The 19,758-nt window shown below is 43.3% G+C and overlaps 1 protein-coding gene across 3 annotated transcripts; it reads right to left on the bottom strand.

The window, feature by feature from the left end:
* Window positions 1-570: 570 nt before the first annotated feature.
* On the bottom strand, window positions 571-19,208 carry glcci1b (glucocorticoid induced 1b). 3 transcript variants are annotated; one of them, XM_079165204.1, is made up of 9 exons: window positions 19,075-19,208; window positions 18,553-18,946; window positions 14,234-14,382; window positions 8,718-8,807; window positions 6,370-6,483; window positions 5,321-5,458; window positions 3,633-3,822; window positions 3,051-3,171; window positions 571-2,787 (listed from the first exon to the last, which is right to left on the bottom strand). In XM_079165204.1, the coding sequence occupies exons 2-9, from the start codon at window positions 18,884-18,886 to the stop codon at window positions 2,454-2,456; spliced, it is 1,470 nt and encodes a 489-aa protein (XP_079021330.1). In that variant the 5' UTR covers window positions 18,887-18,946; window positions 19,075-19,208; the 3' UTR covers window positions 571-2,453. The 3 variants fall into 3 exon arrangements, with proteins under 3 accessions (XP_079021330.1, XP_079021331.1, XP_079021332.1); XM_079165205.1 differs by having other exon boundaries at window positions 6,370-6,480; XM_079165206.1 differs by having other exon boundaries at window positions 14,234-14,379.
* Between the last annotated feature and the right edge of the window lie 550 nt (window positions 19,209-19,758).

Below are 19,758 nucleotides of genomic sequence, written 5' to 3'. Positions count from 1 at the left end.
TACTGCATGTTGCATGCTTTGTTTTATGTTACCCAGTAAAAGTGTGATTGGATGAACAATGCATTTATATCAATGTGAGATTTTTAATCAGTGTATTATAATTTTTTGTCTTTATTTAGCTCCGTTGTTGGCTGTCATGTGAAATATATGCAGTTTTCAGAGCGAAACTAACTGGAAAGTTGGATCATGTTAATACAATCATGTTAAACTGATTTTGACTACAATGCTGCATAAATTGAATATATATCTCAGAGTAAACGCCTTAATCTAATCACAAAACATTATAGAACCTCATAATTAATTACTAAGTATATTTATTGTGAATTCATGTTGTTGCAATTTAGCCACGTGTCATTTTTGATGTTGAAGCCATGTGACATGTTAATATTTGAATCATAAGCGGATCCATTGATTGCCTTACCTCGACTCCTATGTGTATATAAATGCTTCTGAATACCGGTGGAACTAGTCGCTGTGTCTGTCTACGGCCTTTGAAAAGATTATATAACCATCCAAAAAGAGACTTTTTTTTGTTTTCTTTATTGTAAAAGAAAAAAAAACAAACACAAGATCTACATAAAAATGCGTAATACACAGGAGAACTGAATCATCATCATTGCCAAACATGGCAACCATTTATTTACTGCACAATGAGCTTGTGAATAAAAATAATCAGAATTATTAATTGAAACTCTTTGCAAGCAGAGGAGAGTTTTTCCATTTGTGTGGAATGTCCTGCATACGGTTCTTATTGTCTGTGTGCAAGTTTTGGAATGAAACATTTACTAGTTTAACTCTCCCATTCAACGCCAACATGGTCTCAATAAGTCATGTTTTACTTTTGAAAACGTTCCGGTGATGCAGCTCGTGCAGGGAACATTAGGGAGCATCTCGTTGGATCTGTACATTGAGCCAAACTGTGATACACAAAAACTGTTAGTGTAGCTTTACGTCAAACAAAAATCAATTGCACACTTAAGATCTGATTGTTTCGACTTACAAATTGGTCTAAAAAAAAAAAAAAAATAGTGATTATCATCTCACTTCCAATAAGTGCTTATGTTTGGTTCAGCGATTATCGCCCGTGTTTGAATCACTATGAACCGGTGTTTATAAGGCGCTGAACTGTTTATCAACTAAACAAAAACGCACATAAACATTCTGCTTCTGGCACTAAAACGGTGACTCTTGTGTCCCAGGTACGCGACAGCCCTGCTTTGGTACGTATTCAATAAAAAGGGGAGAAACAAATGACACATCAGTCATCGTCTCAATGAGGGAGGGTGTAGCTTATGTAGCTAGCTTCGCTAACACGAGTACTCACGGTTGACCTGTTCAACAGCGATCTCTGGAATGTGTCACAGCACCTGAAACTCTAAACCTGAACAGGTTAACGCTAAAAAGGTCATCAGTCACGAGATGCGACACCAATCGTTGATTCAGTCCGTAATAACCTCCCTCTCCAGGGAAATAAAACCGTTCTGCCGTAGACTGGAAAGTCAGAAACACTGGGGAAAGGCAACATAGTCCGGGCAAGTACATTCCACATGACCTGAGTTCTTGTTCTGTGTAGTGTGGGGCATTACCACAAGGCAATGGGAGGGTTGTGTGCTTTGTGATTGGTTATTTGGTCTCAGAAAAACAGCCGACGTTTGCTTTTTGTGATGAGCTAATTAATAGTGATCAGACTAGAAAAGCAGATCTAGGTCTCGGCTTGTTAGCCCGTTGGGTGGAGCGCTCAAGCAACTGCTGGTTTCACAACGACATTGTGCTACAAATACCTTGAAATAAACACATTTTTTTTTTTTTAAATAGGCCACGGCCTGTATCATTGGGAGCCATGTCTTAACAAGTGCAAACATTGTGGTTAACGTGGGGCAATGCATTGTGACATCCTGATATGCTAAATACATGAATCTGGCATTTCCCATCCTGTCAAAAAGCTTACGTATATGTACTTTAGATGTTAGCACGCTGAACACTGAACAGCTAATAAGCTGGTTAGATAACATGAGTAGTAGAGGTTTCTCTGATACCTGGTGAAAGATTTTCTTGATAAAACTGCCGGTGTCACATAACAAGATTATTTGAGCAGTTCTTTCTTTCTTCGCTAAAGGAAGCAAAGCTATTTTTGCTATGGGTGTTGTCCCGGTACAGAGGAGAAGGCTATAGGTTAGCAATGGGTGAAGGGAGGCGGTGCCCAAGGCCAGGACACAGTTTGGTCATTGTTGTCCAGACTTAACCATCAAGCTTGTGCAGCAGGAGGCTGGTACCATTACCCTATGTTGTGTTTGTCATTTCTAGACCTTGGGCACTCCCTGCTGGCTTACGTTAGGATTAACGGAGTGCAAGGATCTTTTTTTTTGTGTTGTTTTTGTTGTTTTTAAAGCCATACCACCTGACTTCGCTGTAATGTTTCAGCTGCAGGTGGTTTGGTTGTGAATACCTGAGGACTAGCTGGTGAGCAGTACATGTGCCGAGCCGTCTTTCCCCACATCCGTGTCGGGGCTCTGGCCGTCTGTGCCGCCGTCTGCGTTTACGCCCGTGCTCGTGTCGGCGCTCCAGTCGGCGGAGGCCGGAAAGGTAGCTAGTGGTGCGGTGGGCAGAGTCGGGGTCACCTGAGGCCCCGGGCCGTCGTTGGCGGAGGAGCAGGACGAGGGAGTGATGGGGGAGAACAGGGAGGAGCACAGGAGTTTGACGGGGCAGAAGGCGGAGCCTCTGGGAATGAAGTTCACCTTGTTTTTGTCAGGGCACGAGAAGAGAGGGAAGCCTTTTGATCGGCCGGATCTGAAGACCAAGAAGAAAAACCAAGCTCAATACTTTTGCCTTTTATTTTCCATTTATATGACTGTTTTGATCAAATGCAAGTTTGTTCATCCTACACAGCCGTTATGCCCTCAACCCTGCCACCCACAATGCAAATAAGCCCGTCGGCTTTGTCCTCTTAACGGTGAACTGTATCTATTGTTTTCTTGTAACGATCAGTGCACTCAGCGCTCACACATGGTGACTGAACCACAAACACATTGTAAGATGAAAATAATACTTACACCATCTCCTCAAACACTTTGACCCTCTCACAGCCCTCTGGAGGTTCCCGTTTGAACATGTAGCTGTTGTTCGGTTTGGGAGACGTGGCAAACTTGGGGAGAGGAGAACTGCACACACCGTCTGGAAATACAGAATATAATATAAAAGAAAAACTTTGTTAATGATTCTTAGGAGCTGCAACGTGCTTGGAGTAGAGCTGAGAGGCACTTCCCAATACGAGTTTCTGTACCGATACTAAATCAATACCGTTTTCAGTGCCTTACTTTATGAAACATAAAACATCCTTTTCCCCATCAAACAAAAGAAGCCAAACTTCTCAAATGTTGAAAAACAAGCAGTACAAGAACTTTGCCTAAATTAATCTTTAACCAGGTCTACAGAGGTCTGGTAAGATCACCTCTTTCCAACCTCCAGATTATTTTTATTTTCAAAAACATAGTCTTCAGCCCTCAGACATCACTTGAGTCAATTTAAGGCTTCGAACAACTTTTTTTTTTACGTATCTATACTCCCCAAGACCTGTAAACAGGCTTTGATGTATAAAATCCCCTCTGACCACACACACACACACACACACACACCTTTGTCAATTTCCTCTGCAGAGCACGGGCTTCCATCAGGAGAGTGGGCGTGGTCAGAGCTGCAGGGGCGGGGCGACGGGCTGGAGTCCCCACTCGACGGGGCCTGTGTGTCCGTGTCACGTGTGTCCCCACTGCGGCTGTAGTGATGCGGAGGGAAGGGGGCGCGGCGGCCATCCACCACATCCATGGCCTGTGAGGTCAGAGGGAGGAGGAGGTGAAGCATTAATGTACATGGATCCTAAATGTCAGAGTGGTGGTGCTTAGAGTCTGGAGAGAATCATAACTCAAATGTTACATTGAATCACAGATAACAGGCAAAGTGTCCTTGAAAAACCGTCGTGAACTGCTGCAGCGTTCCTATACAACAGCCACCAGCTCACTAACTGAATCTAAGAATGAGTGAAACTGAAGCGTCTCTGGGGTGAGTGTGCGTGTGCGTGTCCGTCTGTCTGTTCAAAGGGCAATTGGAGAAGCAAACATCACACCAGATGGTAATACGCGACAGTAGAGGAACAGTGCGATGTGCAGAGCGTTCTGCTTTGGCACAACTGATGCAAATGGGGGGGCAGCAAAGAGAAGGGCTTGGTGCACAGCAGGTTGTAAATCTGTAGTGGTGCATATGTTTAAATGTGTGTTTCAACTGTGTGTGTGTGTGTGTGTGTGTGTGTGTGTGTGTGTGTGTGTGTGTGTGTGTGTGTGTGTGTGTGTGTGTGTGTGTGTGTGTGTGTGTGTGTGTGTGTGTGTGTGTGTGTGTGTGTGTGTGTGTGTGTGTGTGTGTGTGTGTGTGTGTGTGTCTTTCTAAGAGGGGAGTTTTACAGACCTGCCAAGGTTCACTACCCCACATCAGACAGGATGTACGGGTGTCCTCGCCTCTCAGAGATTTAATTCAGTGCGAGTGAGAATATAATTCAGTGTGAGTGAGAATGTGTGTCTTACTGTTGGACTGTATGGTGCACCATGCTGCAAATGACTTTACATGACTGCTTGTGCATGTTATGAATTTTAAGCATAGCCTAAAAGGCTATTTTTTTTACTATAAGCATATTCAGGTATATAAACGTAAAGTGTGACTGATGTTGAGAGGAAGAAACATATCTTTGTTTATGTTATTGTGTGACTTTGGTTATTTCAAATTCACCAAACTAACCACTAGCAGTAAACAGACTCTATAGCTGTCTCACTGGAAAGGTAAACTAATATAGTGTACAATTAAACTGGTATACACTTTTTGTAGGCAGGTCTTTGCTTTAGGAGGCTACAATACGTTTTTCTGTTGCCCACATATCCACAGCTGTGCCGATACTCTAGTCTGCTTCTCCAAACTGGGGGCGCGCTGACCGCAGTCTTACCTACTGTCTGTAATGACTAAGGATAAGTACTTCATAAAAACCCACTTCTAAAAACACCCAAACAATTCCTTTAAGTGAATAAATATACTTCACAGATTGAGAAAGTATTAATGATTGTTGCACAATGTTAAATGCAACACACGGTGTCTATGTCATGTATTGTTTCGTAGTTGTGTTGTAGTTAAGGTACAGCAGGCAGTTTGAGACAAAAGATAAGACTGAACTGTAAATGGATAAATTAGGTAGAGTTCAGATATAGTACAAACTAAACTGACACATTTACAGTTCACCAAGCACAAATACAGCTAGACCCCGTTGCTGGTGTGTGTGAGTCCCTACCTGTATCCCTTGCTCCCAGTTCTCTCTGATAAACACATTTTCCAGCTCGTGGCTGATGCCCTCCACACTGCTCGGCACCCTGCATATGAGGGATTTTGGCACCGGGATTGTTGACAGAGCTGATGAAGTTCCCTTGTACTGCAAAGACAAACAAAAATAAGTTAAAAAAAAAAATGATGTACACATGAAAATAATAGTCTCATAATTCAAATTAATTGCGCATTTAAATACATAATACTGCAAATGTCTTAAGACTCTGTGGCACAGAGATCTGTTTGCGGTATGGAATTGTCGCTGATCCAGTTTTACGAGATATTTAATGAGTGGAGGCGTTTAAATACTGGTTACTGAAGTGGGATTAAATATCATAAAGATCAAAAACACAGCCATGATTGTGATCTAACACATGTGGATATGGGGCAACGCATATCTCCGGTTCATGCTCATTTTCCCACAGTGGTGTATGTGTACTGTTGCCGGGCATCTGTTAATGAATGAACTGCAAACAAGGAGAGGACAGGGCATGCCCAGACACATTCCCTCTCTCCTCTTTTGACATTACTGGTCAGAAGGGACTCATTAACTAGACCTCCCTCAGTCAAACGCAGTGCAACATACAACATCATAAACGTGGTTTACGATAAAATATGGCCGGTGCAGGAGCCTGAACGGCTCATGCAAAACATGCTATAAAAATACAAACGGGCACTTTCACTCTACACCTGCATAATTATCGCATGCTGATAACCTACAGCTTTATAACTACCAAACGTGCACTGATGGAGCAAATGAAAAGTAAAACCCTGATTAACAAGTTTATATCTTTAACAGAACGTTAAAGATAACCGAATATGAATATATCAGGGTTAACAGCTTTGGTCACCATCCGTTTCATTTGTATGCCTTTTGCTTGGCTGCTAAGCTACCTTATCATACACGGGGTTAAATCTTGCATCACCAAAGTCAGAGCTAGTTAATGTTGTCACCTGAAAAGAGCATGCCGGGTGACCCAGTTTGGCATGGCATGAATATTGGCATGAATAGCTCACCTGCGGTGGGCATGCGGTGCCGTGCGGCGCCTGCAGTGAGCTGTGCTCCCGGTCTTTGTTCTGCCGGCTGACCTGTTTGCTGCGCTGCAGCTGCAGTCTCAGTTTAGCAATCTGCTGGAAGAAAAGTAGCATCACTTCAGCAAAAGACGGCTCACAAAAGCGCAGTGAAGGCAGTAATGCGGTCAACATGTGAATTTTAACTTTCCCCATCTGTGAAATGAATGAAGCTGGAAAGTGATGAGCATATTTGCTCCCATGTAGGGCTTCATAGCTCCAACCAGCGATGATTTTCTTCATCAATTAATGTGCCGAATATTTAGTTGATTAATCGCATGGTGTAGAAAACATAAATAAAACGGTCACAAATGCCTTTTAAGATAAAGGAGACGTCTTCCAATACCTTGTTTTGTTCAACCAACAGTCCTAAACCCAAACATATTCAATTTGTTATTTCAAGGCAATAAAAAAAGCAGCAAATTCTTACATTTGATAAGTTATCAACAGTTGCATTTTTGCTTAAAAAGTGACTAATGATTAATCAATTATCAAATTAGTTGCAATAATGTTTTTACAATTTATCAATTAATTGACTGATCGTTGCAGCTCTACTTGCATGCATTTAAATGTTGGCCTGGATATTATATGAAAATAGTTTAACAGACCTGACACACACACGGATATTTGTATTGATGTTTCCTCCTTTTTGCAGCAGCTGACAACCTACACTAATAAGAATATTGTGCCATTTGTCAAATTCATATTTTCTTATAATTTTCAGGACGGCTGAGAGGCGGATTTATGTGGCGTGCAGCATTAATATGGCTACTGTGCTACTGTGCACAGCCATAAAGATCGACTTGACGTGTATATTGTTGCAGGGTGTCTGATGATGAAACGAGTCAGGTCAACGCGTGTCAATGCATCTGGCCCAGTATCAGCCTAAAAACAGGATAGCCTTTGTGAGCCCAACAGACGACGTTGTACTGTGCAGACAAAGGTGTGGTCTTCAACGCTGATCTTGTAATCCTGGAAACACAGTCAACAAAGAGACGTGCTCTTTTCATAGATGTCCTCCCACACATGTAATCACAGAGGTTAGAGCGCTGGAAGACAGTGCACTACAGTCATGGGGTGACCGCAGCAGTCGATAATGACAAGTCCAAGCAATCCCGATGTAATCTCAGAGGATGAGGAAGAGGTTTTCCTGGCTGTGCTATTGATTGTGCAGGCCAAAGGCCCTGGGGCTGTCTGCAGAAAGTTCAACACTTAATGATTCTAGTGGGCCGAGTTTTAGTGTTCGACTACATTCACGCTTGGATGCGTTTCGTGAAATCCGATTCTTACGATCACATTTCATGAGATCACACCGCTGTGAATTCATAACCACAAAATATGAGTCTCTTCCTGTCTCCCAACACACCATGTCCAAACAGATTCACAATAGAAGCTGGAACATTTCGTGTCTTAATTTAATAGTAATGTGTGTAAATGTACATGTCTGATCTGTCCCTTGTCAACAAAGTGAAGGCTAAGCCTGTTCCATTTAAAACATATTGCTGTATTGATCTCCCATACCTGTGTTTTATGAAGTTGAACTTATTAGCAACTTACAAAAACATCATTTTGGTCATGAAATAGATAGTTCTGCATACTGGTCTTTACGTCTGGTTGAAGTAGATTCTCCAAAGTGTACTTGTGAGTTAAAAAGAAAAAGAAAAAAGACAGTTATGATTTATTTTTTTCTGGTCAATACTAACAAAACCCCTCGACATCTGTGTGCCATTTATATCGTACTGGAAACACGAATGTCTATTGTGTTGCAGGGGCATGTGTGAGGCTTTTAAGTAACACGAGTTAGCCTGAATAAGTTCCCTCAGTGCTAAAGAGGGAACAACATGGCTGCATCAGCCTTGAGAGGTGCTCCTGCACCGTCTCTCACAAACAACAGGCCGTAATGAAACGCGAGGGTGCAGTTGAGTGGGAAAGCGAGGGGAGAAGGAGGTTAAATTTAGACTGAGGTCTGGAGAACTAATAGCTCCATGTGGTCGGCTGGTTGGCCACCAAGCGCAGCAGATAGACAGGAGTGGAAACCAACCTTAAGGAGCATAATATTTAGGCTGTCCTCAAGACCCTGACAAATAAAACACATTTTGAATAAATGGAATGAATCACAAATGACAAAAACATGTTCTTTGAACTGGCTGCATGGTTTTAAACCAGTCCAGGCCTAGCTTAGAGCCAGACAGAAGGCTGAACACTACTTCACTCTGTTGATGCACCATCTGTGTGGTTTGCAGTCATGAGCAGCTGTGACTTGTGTGAAGCGAGGTTCAGACAGGTGAATCTACCTCTTTCAGGTGGTCTGCGCTGCCCCAGGAGGCCGACCGCTGGTGAGGACTTCCCAGTTCTGTTCCCTCATCAATCCAGAGACCTGGAGTCTGAAACGCATTAATACATGCAGACACATGACCACACGGTACACAACTCAACATCATTTCCTCTAACACACAAACACAACTCGTGCTATATTGACACACGTTCCACATGACACTGTGGCTACTAAATAGCATGTCGTGCGTTGAATCGGCACACAAAGATAAGTATGATGTACTCCTGCACATCAGCATAGGCACAAGTTTAGATTGTGTGCAAAGATATCTGAATAGAACACATTACATAACCCTAAAAGTGGAGGATACCTGCAGTATCTGACATTTATTTACATGGCAGGTTGGCCTAATTTTTTACAGAGATCAGATAACTGAAAGGTCACAGATGGAGCCCTTGTTGAATCATCAAGAGTCTTATGAAATGCCCTTATTTATTTTTAATTTCTTTGCACTAAGAAATATTATAAATACTACATGTACACACATTTATAAAACACATATGCTCCAAATCAACATGAATTTAAAGTAAATAAAAGCTTGTGCAGGAGAAGTAGGAAACTAAAAGCTTATACAAAGACCTCTTAAGTGAATAGCAGACAAGCCAACTCATGGTGAAGTCTGTCAAAATGCGAGCGTCAACTCAATACCTTAAAAGTTAAATGTTTGGATAACCAGCTGAGAAAGAGGTGGGTGAAAGCAGTGATGAGTGCAGTGTGCTCAGAAGTAAAGCTGAGAATCTGGAATCCATAAAAACAGTCACGAGATACCATCCCTGAGGAAAAGCACTACTTTCAACAGGAAAAACAAAAGTCATAGCGTGTTTGATTGCTTCCATTAGTAAGCCAGGTTAACATAAATACTGCAGCAGGAAACTGTTGGTCTACAAGCCAAACACACTAGTACACTCCAAAAATCATAGTTTGAGAAAATAGTTACAGGGCTACCAATTAATATCTGATGATCTGCCTCGTCAGTCACTCACAGCTGACATAACCAAGGACTTCACTAGCAGCTGGTGCTAGTTTCCCATCCTTTTACCTTTAGTTTGTCTACAAAGTACAAGCACAACGCTAAGCTTATACCAGGTCAACGAGTCGACAGGGACCTTTAGTGTCGTTAGTACGCCATAAGAAAACATCTGATACACAAAACATTCCCTACCAGAGAGCATAGAGGCAGTTCTGTCTCACTGAAGATGTCTTTTAGACCTCTGCAGCATAAACAAGGAAACGGTTAACTTATGTAAATATATGCAAAAACAGAAACCGACTGAGGATGTTTCATGGGACCGTCTGAAGCCACATACTTCCCCCCCCTGATTATGCACATCAACAGTGCCTCTGCTCCTCAAACATCTGACGTTTTATGGTCATCACAGTCGTACGAAACATCTTAAATGTCAGTGTCTTCACATTTGCCTTATGACTGACCCCGCACTAACAGAAAAACCCCTCTATGTCTCTGCAGCTAACGCACAAGCCTTGCCCTATGATATGGAATATCACACTGTGAATAATGAGGAACACCCGGGAAGCCGTTTGCGCTGGATTGCTGGCGCTGGTTTCCCCGGAAAAGGACGGCGGATTAAATGGGTGCTTGTGCTCACATGAAAAGGGAGCACTGTGCTCGGGCCACGCTGGATGGCAGATGTGTAGCTAGCCTTTAGCATTAACATTTTGTGCAGGGCCCACGGCATGGCTTGAGCCGTTTGATGCCTCTGCCAGACATTGAGGGACTTGATGCTGCAGCTTAATCTGTTCATACAGAATGCAGATCGCTGTAAAAGGGCAGAGAGGCTTTATGGAGTTGTGGATTTAGCCGTTGAGGAAAAGAAACTAAGTTCTCACAGATGTTCTCTGACGTCAAATAGGGAATGCAGCTCGCTATGTGTTACTCATTTGGCAGGGAGTGATATGCGTAGGTTTTAAACCGGCTAAACCAAAAAAGCACAATCATTTTTATAATCACAAGGAAAATGGAGGAGATAGTGGAAGGGCTTCATCGTCTCTCTGACACGACAAAATAGTTTTACTAGCTGTATTTTTAGAACGCTCATAACTTTAGAGATGTTAACAGTAGTTTGATCCCACTTTTCCCCCCCAGGAATACATAGTAAGACAGTTAGAAATACTGCAGGCTATCTTTCTTGATTGACACAAATTGTCCGTGAACAAGAACACCCACCTATATTTACCTCAGAGGCCCTTTCATCACGCCAGCCCTCGAGCTTCCTGCCTGAGTCGAGTGCTTTGTAGACTTGTGTACCAGGGCTTTTGCCTGATAATGTGCTGCTGTGCAGATAAAACTCTGTTACCACAGCCTGCAGCTTGCTTCCCATTATGATTCCCACCCAAAGGGTTACATGCAGGCAACATCCTCAAGAATCCAGCTCTGTTCCAAAGCAGGAAATAATGGCTGTGCTTCAATAGGATTTGAGTGGAACTTGTGCTGGTTTGTTTGGCTTGCATGTCGAGACACGCGAGCAGAGGGCCACTGCGATCGTCTGATGGGGTTCAGAGATGAGGAGTTATGATTTGGTGAGTTGACTTTGTGCATCTGTTATCTCTACACGTCTTAAGCTCACTTAGAATTACAGAAAATGGACAAATGTCTCCAAGGCTAACTACGCCGGACATTTTACAACAAGAGATATTAGTCGATGGCGCTCAGTAACTGTAGAGCGCTTTGTTTGATCTATAAACGTTGGATCACTGTGCATCTAGTCTCTCCTAACTAGCTTTAGCTGCGAGCGTGTATCTTTAGTGAGACATTAAGCAGATTCACAGTAGTGTGAGAAACAGCAGGCTAGTTTGTTTGTCTCTACGTTATGTTTTTCAGATTACAAACAGACCGCCGATTAGTTATTTCCTCTCACTCAGGCGCAGAACGTACGCATGTCAGTGGTCAGCGGGCCATCGGCTGCAGTCTTTTGTGGTGTACACAAGTGCAACTTTTAACAGAAGACGTGAAGCGGCGCACACCGTTTGATCAGTCCGCCTTTGTCGGTTCTAGTTCTTTAATGTCGGCTTGGTGTGCGAGGGCCCTAATCTTCATACAGACATGCTCTGTGTTCTGTAACCACAGGGCCTAGGACTCGCAGACCTATCCCGGAACAGTGATTAGCATATGTATGGGCCCTCTGCTCCTCGACTCCCACACAAAAGGCAGGCGGGCCGTGCAGCCACGAGGGCCAGGTGGCAAGCAGTGGGATTTCTCCTCGACTCAGGCGCAGCCTGGGGGACAGGTGCAAACAGCTTCACCTCCATGCAAGGCTACAGAACAGCTCAAAGGAGAGGCTGTCTTCAACTTGTGTGATGCACGACAAAAGAGGCCAGGGACCTTTTGTCTGCTGCTCTCTGCCGTTGTTGTCTTATAGAAAGAGCCGGGCCCAGGCGTAGCTTTTTAAACAGGAAGTGGTCTCTCGCTATCCTTGGGGGAGTTTGTGCATTTAATCGTTCAAGGATTTTCAAGTGTGTCACACTCTCTCCCACATCATTACGACATAGCCAAATGTTTTCCCCATCTCAAATTTCCACAGCTTTGAAGGACATAAATCTCTGGATTTTCATTTTAATAAGCCTCCAATCAGATCTCTGCTGATAATAGCTGGGAAATATGGTCCATGTCACTATGTAGCACAGGCAAACATCACAATGTGCCAAAAAAACAGTAAGTCTACGAGATCACCGTGTATATGTGCCCAGACATTTTTCCGAGACCTGATAATTATCAAATTGATTTTCCATACTTGTCCAGTCTTTCCATGGCTGCAGAGGAACCCTGTAATAAGGAGGCATTTACTCTGTATACAGCCACTTCAAGAGACCTTGTAGGCCCTCCCACCACTTCCTCAGCCTACACACAAAGACATGCGAGACAAACGAAGGGTTAAAGGTATGAAACTCATGTAAATGAGGCTTGGCGGTCTTCATTCAGACAGATGAAAGGCTTCTGTCAGCAAAGAGGGAGCAGCCCATGTCATGATCACGCATAGTCAATATTCTTTTATAACACAAACCCACCCCAAACTAACTACCCCCCCCCCCCCCCCCCCCCCCCCCCCAAAAAAAGGGAGCTCTTAGAGGAAAGACTGCATTTAGCCATCAGTCACATGGCCAGATTAGTGGGTGATGATGTGTGGGCTGCTGTCCAGGAACACTGTGCTGAGGCTCAATATGAAATCCATGCACAGGTCTTGTGAAGAGTTATAATGTATTAAATGTATGACTGTGAGGGAATTCTGTATAGCAAAGTCTATCAGGCCTTATTGGCATCAGAGTCCACCACCAGATTACCAAAACAAAATATTTGGTCACGGCTTGAAGATTTGTCTTCTTCACAAGCTACTGCGATGGAAAACCAACAATTATGTGTAAGTCCTGTCTCCCATCATTTGAATTGAGTGAGCTTCTTCTCAAACAACCCTTCCTGGAATATGACTAATGAAGCCAGTCAACTCTTACTTCTCCCCGTACTTGATTTCCCCGGACGTTACAACATGCTACACTGATTAATCACCCCAAAACCAAATGTACACCGTGACGATCAACCAATCACGGTCACCTGCTGCGCTGAATCAGACGGATCACGTCATCAGATCAAGTTGGTTGCAAGATGACACATGGAGTCTTTTCTCTTTGTCTCTGGGATTGTTTTTCATGGCTATACCCGCTGATTTACAGACATCTCTTTCCAAATGTAAGTCCAGGGGCGAAACGGTATTTTTTGGCCCAAAATTCATCCGTTTGGTCACTTTGTAAAATAAGCTTTAAAGCCCGGCGCCCTTCCTGGGGGCTTGATTCGGACGAGCTGAACGCACGGGACAGGGATGAGAACCAGGGTGCTGTAATATATTTGTAATTACATTTATCTGTAATTTTGCAGCACATAATAATCGCTTATGACAGCCAATCATCTATCAGTCAGCCTTTGATGTTAGAATGCTGAGTCGGAACTAGTTTACGAAGCCACGATGCTAAGCAATGATGAAACCATGGTCGTCACACTAATCGAGTGCTCGATAGTTAGCAAAGACGTATTAGGCTTTTATGTCTCCGTCTGTAATGAATGTACAAAATATATAAATAACACAACTATAGTAAGTAACATACTCACTACATTGTATTTTGAAGACAACTGGTGCTCAACAGCCCTGGTGAGATCAAGGCTTGAGCAGAATCTGGTTCAGATGTACTAGAGCAGAGAGAACTGGGAAATAGGCAGGTCGGGGTGCCTGGAGTTGGGAACCCAGGGTTTAGGCAATACACTATTCTTTTTAATAATAGCAAGCTATTTTGTAAAATTAAATTTAAAAAAAAGAATGTGAAATGGCATAAAACCAAAACAAAAAAATTCAAGCCCCAACAGCTGCAGAGCACTTAAGGCCTCTGAAACTTAGGGAAACCCCTGTCATGAATAATATGACATCCCCCACCCCTACTCAGGCGGTGGTATTGTTTCAGAACGGTATGTACCTGTGTGGCTTTGTCTTTCATACAGGAAGGGTAGGGTCCGTGGGAGTCCCGAGGCCACTGGCCGGTGAGGTACGGTCCTGTGATGGCGTCCAGGGAAGATGTCCGCCGGATGGCACTGGAGCTCCGGACCTGTAACTTGGACCTTTCTGCTGTAGGACAGAACAAAGAGACGGGATGAAGCGTGTGCACGCACATGTCGTCAGCACCAAGCCAGCAATAGATCCAAACTCTCAGAAGAGTCTTTGAATTACCAGGTGTTACTCTGGTCCCTGAAAAGAAATATACAATAACTCTAAAAGCAATACATTATAATCAACCTTCACCTGTTAACTACTGCAATTAACAGTGTTGCATTGAGACGAGACCTTGCCTCGCAACCTCTTGTTGTCCTCAGAGTGTGGACAGTTTTTCCTAATCTCATAAGTATTAGTGCAGGGCAAACAAACCGGCTTGAGAACTGAGGCCTGAAGCAAATGTAAACGGCTGAGCAGGAGTATTTGATGTTATGAGAGCAGTCTGCTGTGAGCCAGAACAGTCAAGCACACACCACCCACATAAGAACTCATAAACAGCCACACCACAACGCACATCAATACTGCCTGCATCCACTCAACATTCCTGCAGTGACACGCAGTAAAAGAAGAAAAAACAAAACATGCAAACACAAAGAAATTAGCTTGAGAATAGCATGAGAATGTGGTAAGTGTCGGATTAAATGTATTAGCCTAGATTGCACTGTGTGATTACCAAAAAGCAAATGAAAATGAAAGCAAATGAAAGCTCCTTCATTCCGTATTGGAGAAGACAGAATAAAGGAATAGCGTGATGATCAGGAAACATTTACTCTGCTCCTTGTCTGAGTTGGTTTACGCAGAGGCCTTCTCCAACCTGAACTCACAAACCAACACTCACACAGACTAAACTATCGACATGAGGCACCCCTCTCTTCGCAGAACTACATAGCTGTTCATTGCTGTTCTTTGTTCATAGAATACACAGGCCAACCCACCCAAAGGTATTGCCTAAGTAAGCTTACTGGGCTACAGTAAAATTCCCTGAAGCATTGTAGACAAAGGAAGCAGGCTAAATTTCCATCAATATTGATACAGGCCAAGCCGGTGCTCTCAGAACCGGGATTGTGGTTATTTTCCATCGTCTCCCCACTTGCCAGACTAGAATAATCTCCTGATGAGAAAAAAGAAACATTGTGAAAGAAGCCAAGACATCAAAGCAGTCCATCTGCCGATTTCAGGGCTGAGCGAATGGTGTATGTGATATTAAAAGGAATATTTTCGGGTTCCTTGAAAAGGTTTCTGCATTTCCAAGGGGTAAATGGGTGGTTTATTAACCGTAGAGCAAATGTGAACACAAACACGTGGTTCGGATCAGTAAACCGGAGCAGAATTGTTTCCTGCAGGTTTTCACAAGGCTGCACGACACTGCTTGAAAGGAAAATCACAAACCATTTAGCTTCATCTTGTGATTACAGAACAGATTCCCAATCAGTTTCTAAGAATTTCTCAACTAGGTGATAATAGAATATTAGTCTGTGCTGAAGCTTGTGCATTTTTTTATTCAATTCAACTTTATTGCAATTGCTCGAATGACCTACACAGCGAATAATGAAACTAGGAATTGCCAACTCTCAATACTGTGCAAACTTTGTCATTGCTAAGAAGGGCTACAGAGTATAACACTGATACTACTGAAATAACTTCCTAAACCTATTTGTTACATTAACTACAGAGTGGTATGATGTGCTTTATTTATTACATCATATAAATAAATAAAAACACGACACACCATCATGGAGGAACCCCTTTAACCACCAGGCAGCTCCTGTTTCAGGATTGTTCTACACGAGCTGCTCAAGTTAAAAAGTGTGTTAATCGCAAGCATCAAATAGAACAGTGACAGCCTTTCATAAAATATGAATGATGATGTTAATCTTGGCCATGATGTGTTAAAGTTATGAGTTTCAGCATCTGTCCCTCAGCTGGTCAGGAAATGGTTTATCAGCACATTTGACATCAGTCAATGAGTACCTCCCACAATAAGCTAGCCTGGACTAGTTTCAGTGCATCTCAATGAGCGAGGAGGGTCTGCCAGCACTGCTCACCATTCATAACTAAGAAGAACGAGCCAACTTGACATCCAAGTTAAGGTTCAACCAGAAGCTACACAGACAGTTAAGTGCAGGCAGCTACAACTACAGAAACCACGGCACAGTTCCACCAGAGACGAATGATTTAGACAACATCTCGTGTTCAGTCACTCCTACTCTGCAGTTTGAACGGGTGACAATGAAGCAGGGCTGTTTCAGCACAGCTGGCATTTCGACAGAGAGCAGGACTATCATTGTTGGGACAGTGTGTTAAGTGAATGATGTCATGCTGGTGAACCTAAAAAAGGTCATGATGTGGAGTATAATTCTCTTCATCATGCTATGATCTACACACCGGTGCAGTCCATTACCAGCGTGACATTGTCTGGCACTCACACTGATGGTACTGCGAAGCATTTTGGACCGACTCCTCCACCAAATGGCAAGCATTATGTCTGAGAGTGGGTTCAAAGTACTACAGTGAACGATAAATTACAAAGTGCAGAGCCTCCTGCTTCAATCACAATCAAGTTGGGCCTCTGTGATGAAAGATCACTACATCAGGTTTGCATTTTTGACTTCCAGTAGCCAGAACCGCCCCCGCATTGATATGATCATGGTCATCATCTGATGAATGCGTGTTTGGAGTGCGAGGTCACAGCGACGAAGGAGGGTGGAGTCTCCTGATCATCATCATCATCACCACCACCGGCCTGGGTTAGAGGTTGTCCCTGACAGAGGGCCGAGATATGTGTGGCATGCCACCGAGGTGGGAAATCAACACCAAACGTTAGCCAAACACGGGAGAAATGCGTCGTGCCAGGCAAGTCTGTTATGGAAGAGACTTCGTTTCCTGCCTCGCATGGTACACTGGTCAAGGTTGGAGGTCATCTCATTCAAAGAACTGAGGAATGTGAAGCACGTCACAAACATAAAAGTCCACTCACAACTCTACGATAACTAAAATCCTGCACGGGGGAAGAAAAAAAAAAAAAAAAAAGAGGGCTGCCATTTTGATTAAAAAGTATAAGAAGGAGAAGCTATTCAAAGGGGACTAATGAAGGTAGAATTGATCCAGCTGTAGTGTTGTGAGATGTGACCTAATCTCATTAAGTGCAGATCACTCTTGTGGTGAGAATACTTGGTGCTTTTCATGGGAACTGATGCAGAGTCAGAAACACCCACTCAGGTTAACAGAAGGAGTCTCTTGTTGTCTCCACATACTGGAAACGCAAGCTGTATTCAGACACTTCCATATTATGTTGTGCTGATATATTGTGGGATTTTTTTTGTATGCATTTGATATAAAAAAACAGTATTCTTCCAGCTAAATAGGATACTTCTACCGGTCTGGAAAAGCAGCAGCCACAGTGTCGATACTTGGCAGGAAAGGCTGTCACATAAATGAGATTTAGTGACACGCTGGGAAATGAAGATTTAGAGCTGCCTGGACTCTCATGTCCTCCTTCAGATTCTCTTCTTATCACTTCCAAGGAGCAGCTGAGCATGACAGGAAACAGCACAGCACTAGCTTCTGTTATCCATGTGCAACGCAACGTGGTGAAGCTCAGCATATGCTCAGAGTGTGCCATGAGGACTCCATGCCGCATGTATGGAGTGAGGTCAGAATAAGCAACACCTGACTGTTCGCTCAGCACCGTCTATCGGGACTGAAGTGGCCCATTTTTACAACTGAAAGAAACGTCTTTCTGCCAATTCTCCGCCCCCCCCCCCCCTCTCCTGTCAAAAGTCCATAGGAAGTAAGAGAGCCAATAGTGCGCTCTGTTCTCTTTATGAGGACCTAATTGTGCAAGTGGACGGGAGTCTAAATAGTTAATGCAGCAACCTTCTGCAAATCAAGTGCCAGCCTTGCTCCAGACTTAAAAAAGGAGACAAAAATGTTAGCCATATTGTGTACAATTATAACATTAAAATATAATATATACTAGCGAAACAAACAAACACAAAAGTTACCATGACAAATGATCAGTGAGCACATGGTGACATGGCATTTATTGGCCTATATACTGTGCAACAATACATTATTCTGTCCGTGTATGTAATATAGTGGATTTTTTACTTTTAAAATATTCTTTAACGTTTTAATACTTATTTATAATGTTTGCACTATGCTGCTGTAATCCTATACATTTCTAATAATACAGGATTATCTTCTCTCTTAAGGCCAAACAGGTGAAGAAAAGGGTTTTCGTACCTCTGGAAACTGGAGAGTCTGGGGGACAGGAGGAGTCCTTATTTTCCGGGGACAGTCTTTGCTTAGCATTTGTTGCACTTCCTGAACCGAGTGACGGACTGGATGGAGGACTCGATCCTCGGCTGCTGGTCGTCGTGGCTCCAACGTAGAGGGTCTGCTGGGTCTGCGCACGTGTCGGGCTGCCCGGACCCCCGCCACGCAGGAGCTGGTAGGGCACGGTGGCTCGGATGGGGTGCAAACGACAGCTGCTGCTGTTGTTGTTGAAGGAGCCGGGGGAGCCCGCGTTGCTGCGTCTCACCCTCGGCTGCTGGAGCGAGTTGCTGGGCGCTGACATCCTCCGAAAACCCTCCGGTTGCGATAAAGAAAGACGTTGCTGCTAAAAGTTGCTGCTTCTCTGGAGGAGGTGGTGAGATAAACATTAGCTCGTTAGCAACAACAAAAAACGTTAGCTTCCTTTTTTGTAAAATTTCAACTCACGCGCTCAAAGGGACAAAAACACGCATTATTTTGGTGATAACTTACCTGTAAGATACTTAACACATGTCGATGTAAGCTTACACCATCACACAAGTAACTTTAAAAGTTGTTTTTGATACTTCTTGAGACGTTTAATGCGTGTTTTCCTGCTCTCGTAGTGTCTTCCCCATCATGTCCACTCAGTCTAAATGACAGTTGGTTCGGCCAGACTGCTGGCTGGTGCCTGTGGGCGGGGCTACGCTTCTCACTTCTGAGCTTCTGATTGGACACTGGCGTTGTACAGTAATGACGCTGATTGGCGGAGGTTCTTCTATGGATCGCACTTTCCTCCAATTGGGTGAGAGATGTCTTATTAGTGTGGCTAAAGTTTCTTTAGCGAAAATTAAGATGTAAAAACATACTTATAAACGGTATAAACCAAACTATAGCACATGATTGCTGCCTGCATGTTTAATGTATAAAGTATTATGGAATAAATGTTAGTTGAGGAAGCCCATTAGTCGCTGTCAATCATTATTACACGACCTTCCTCAGCAGATGGCGTTTGCCCAATTGTTGAAATGTAGATTCTGTTTCCTTCTTTTTTTTTGCGCACTACTAAAGCACTAAAATATATTGTATGCATACAATATGTATTCCAGCACTGAATACACAATTTAAATTAATTATTTTAGTTTAGACTCGTTTGAGCTGTATGTCTTTGTAAAGTTTATTCTGATTGTGGTGAGA

Source organism: Pholis gunnellus, assembly GCF_910591455.1.
Source record: "Pholis gunnellus genome assembly, chromosome: 8".
NCBI classification, from domain to species: Eukaryota; Metazoa; Chordata; class Actinopteri; order Perciformes; family Pholidae; genus Pholis; species Pholis gunnellus.
The sequence above is the reverse complement of the archived record's forward strand: the minus strand, read 5'-3'. Positions and strand labels throughout refer to the sequence as shown.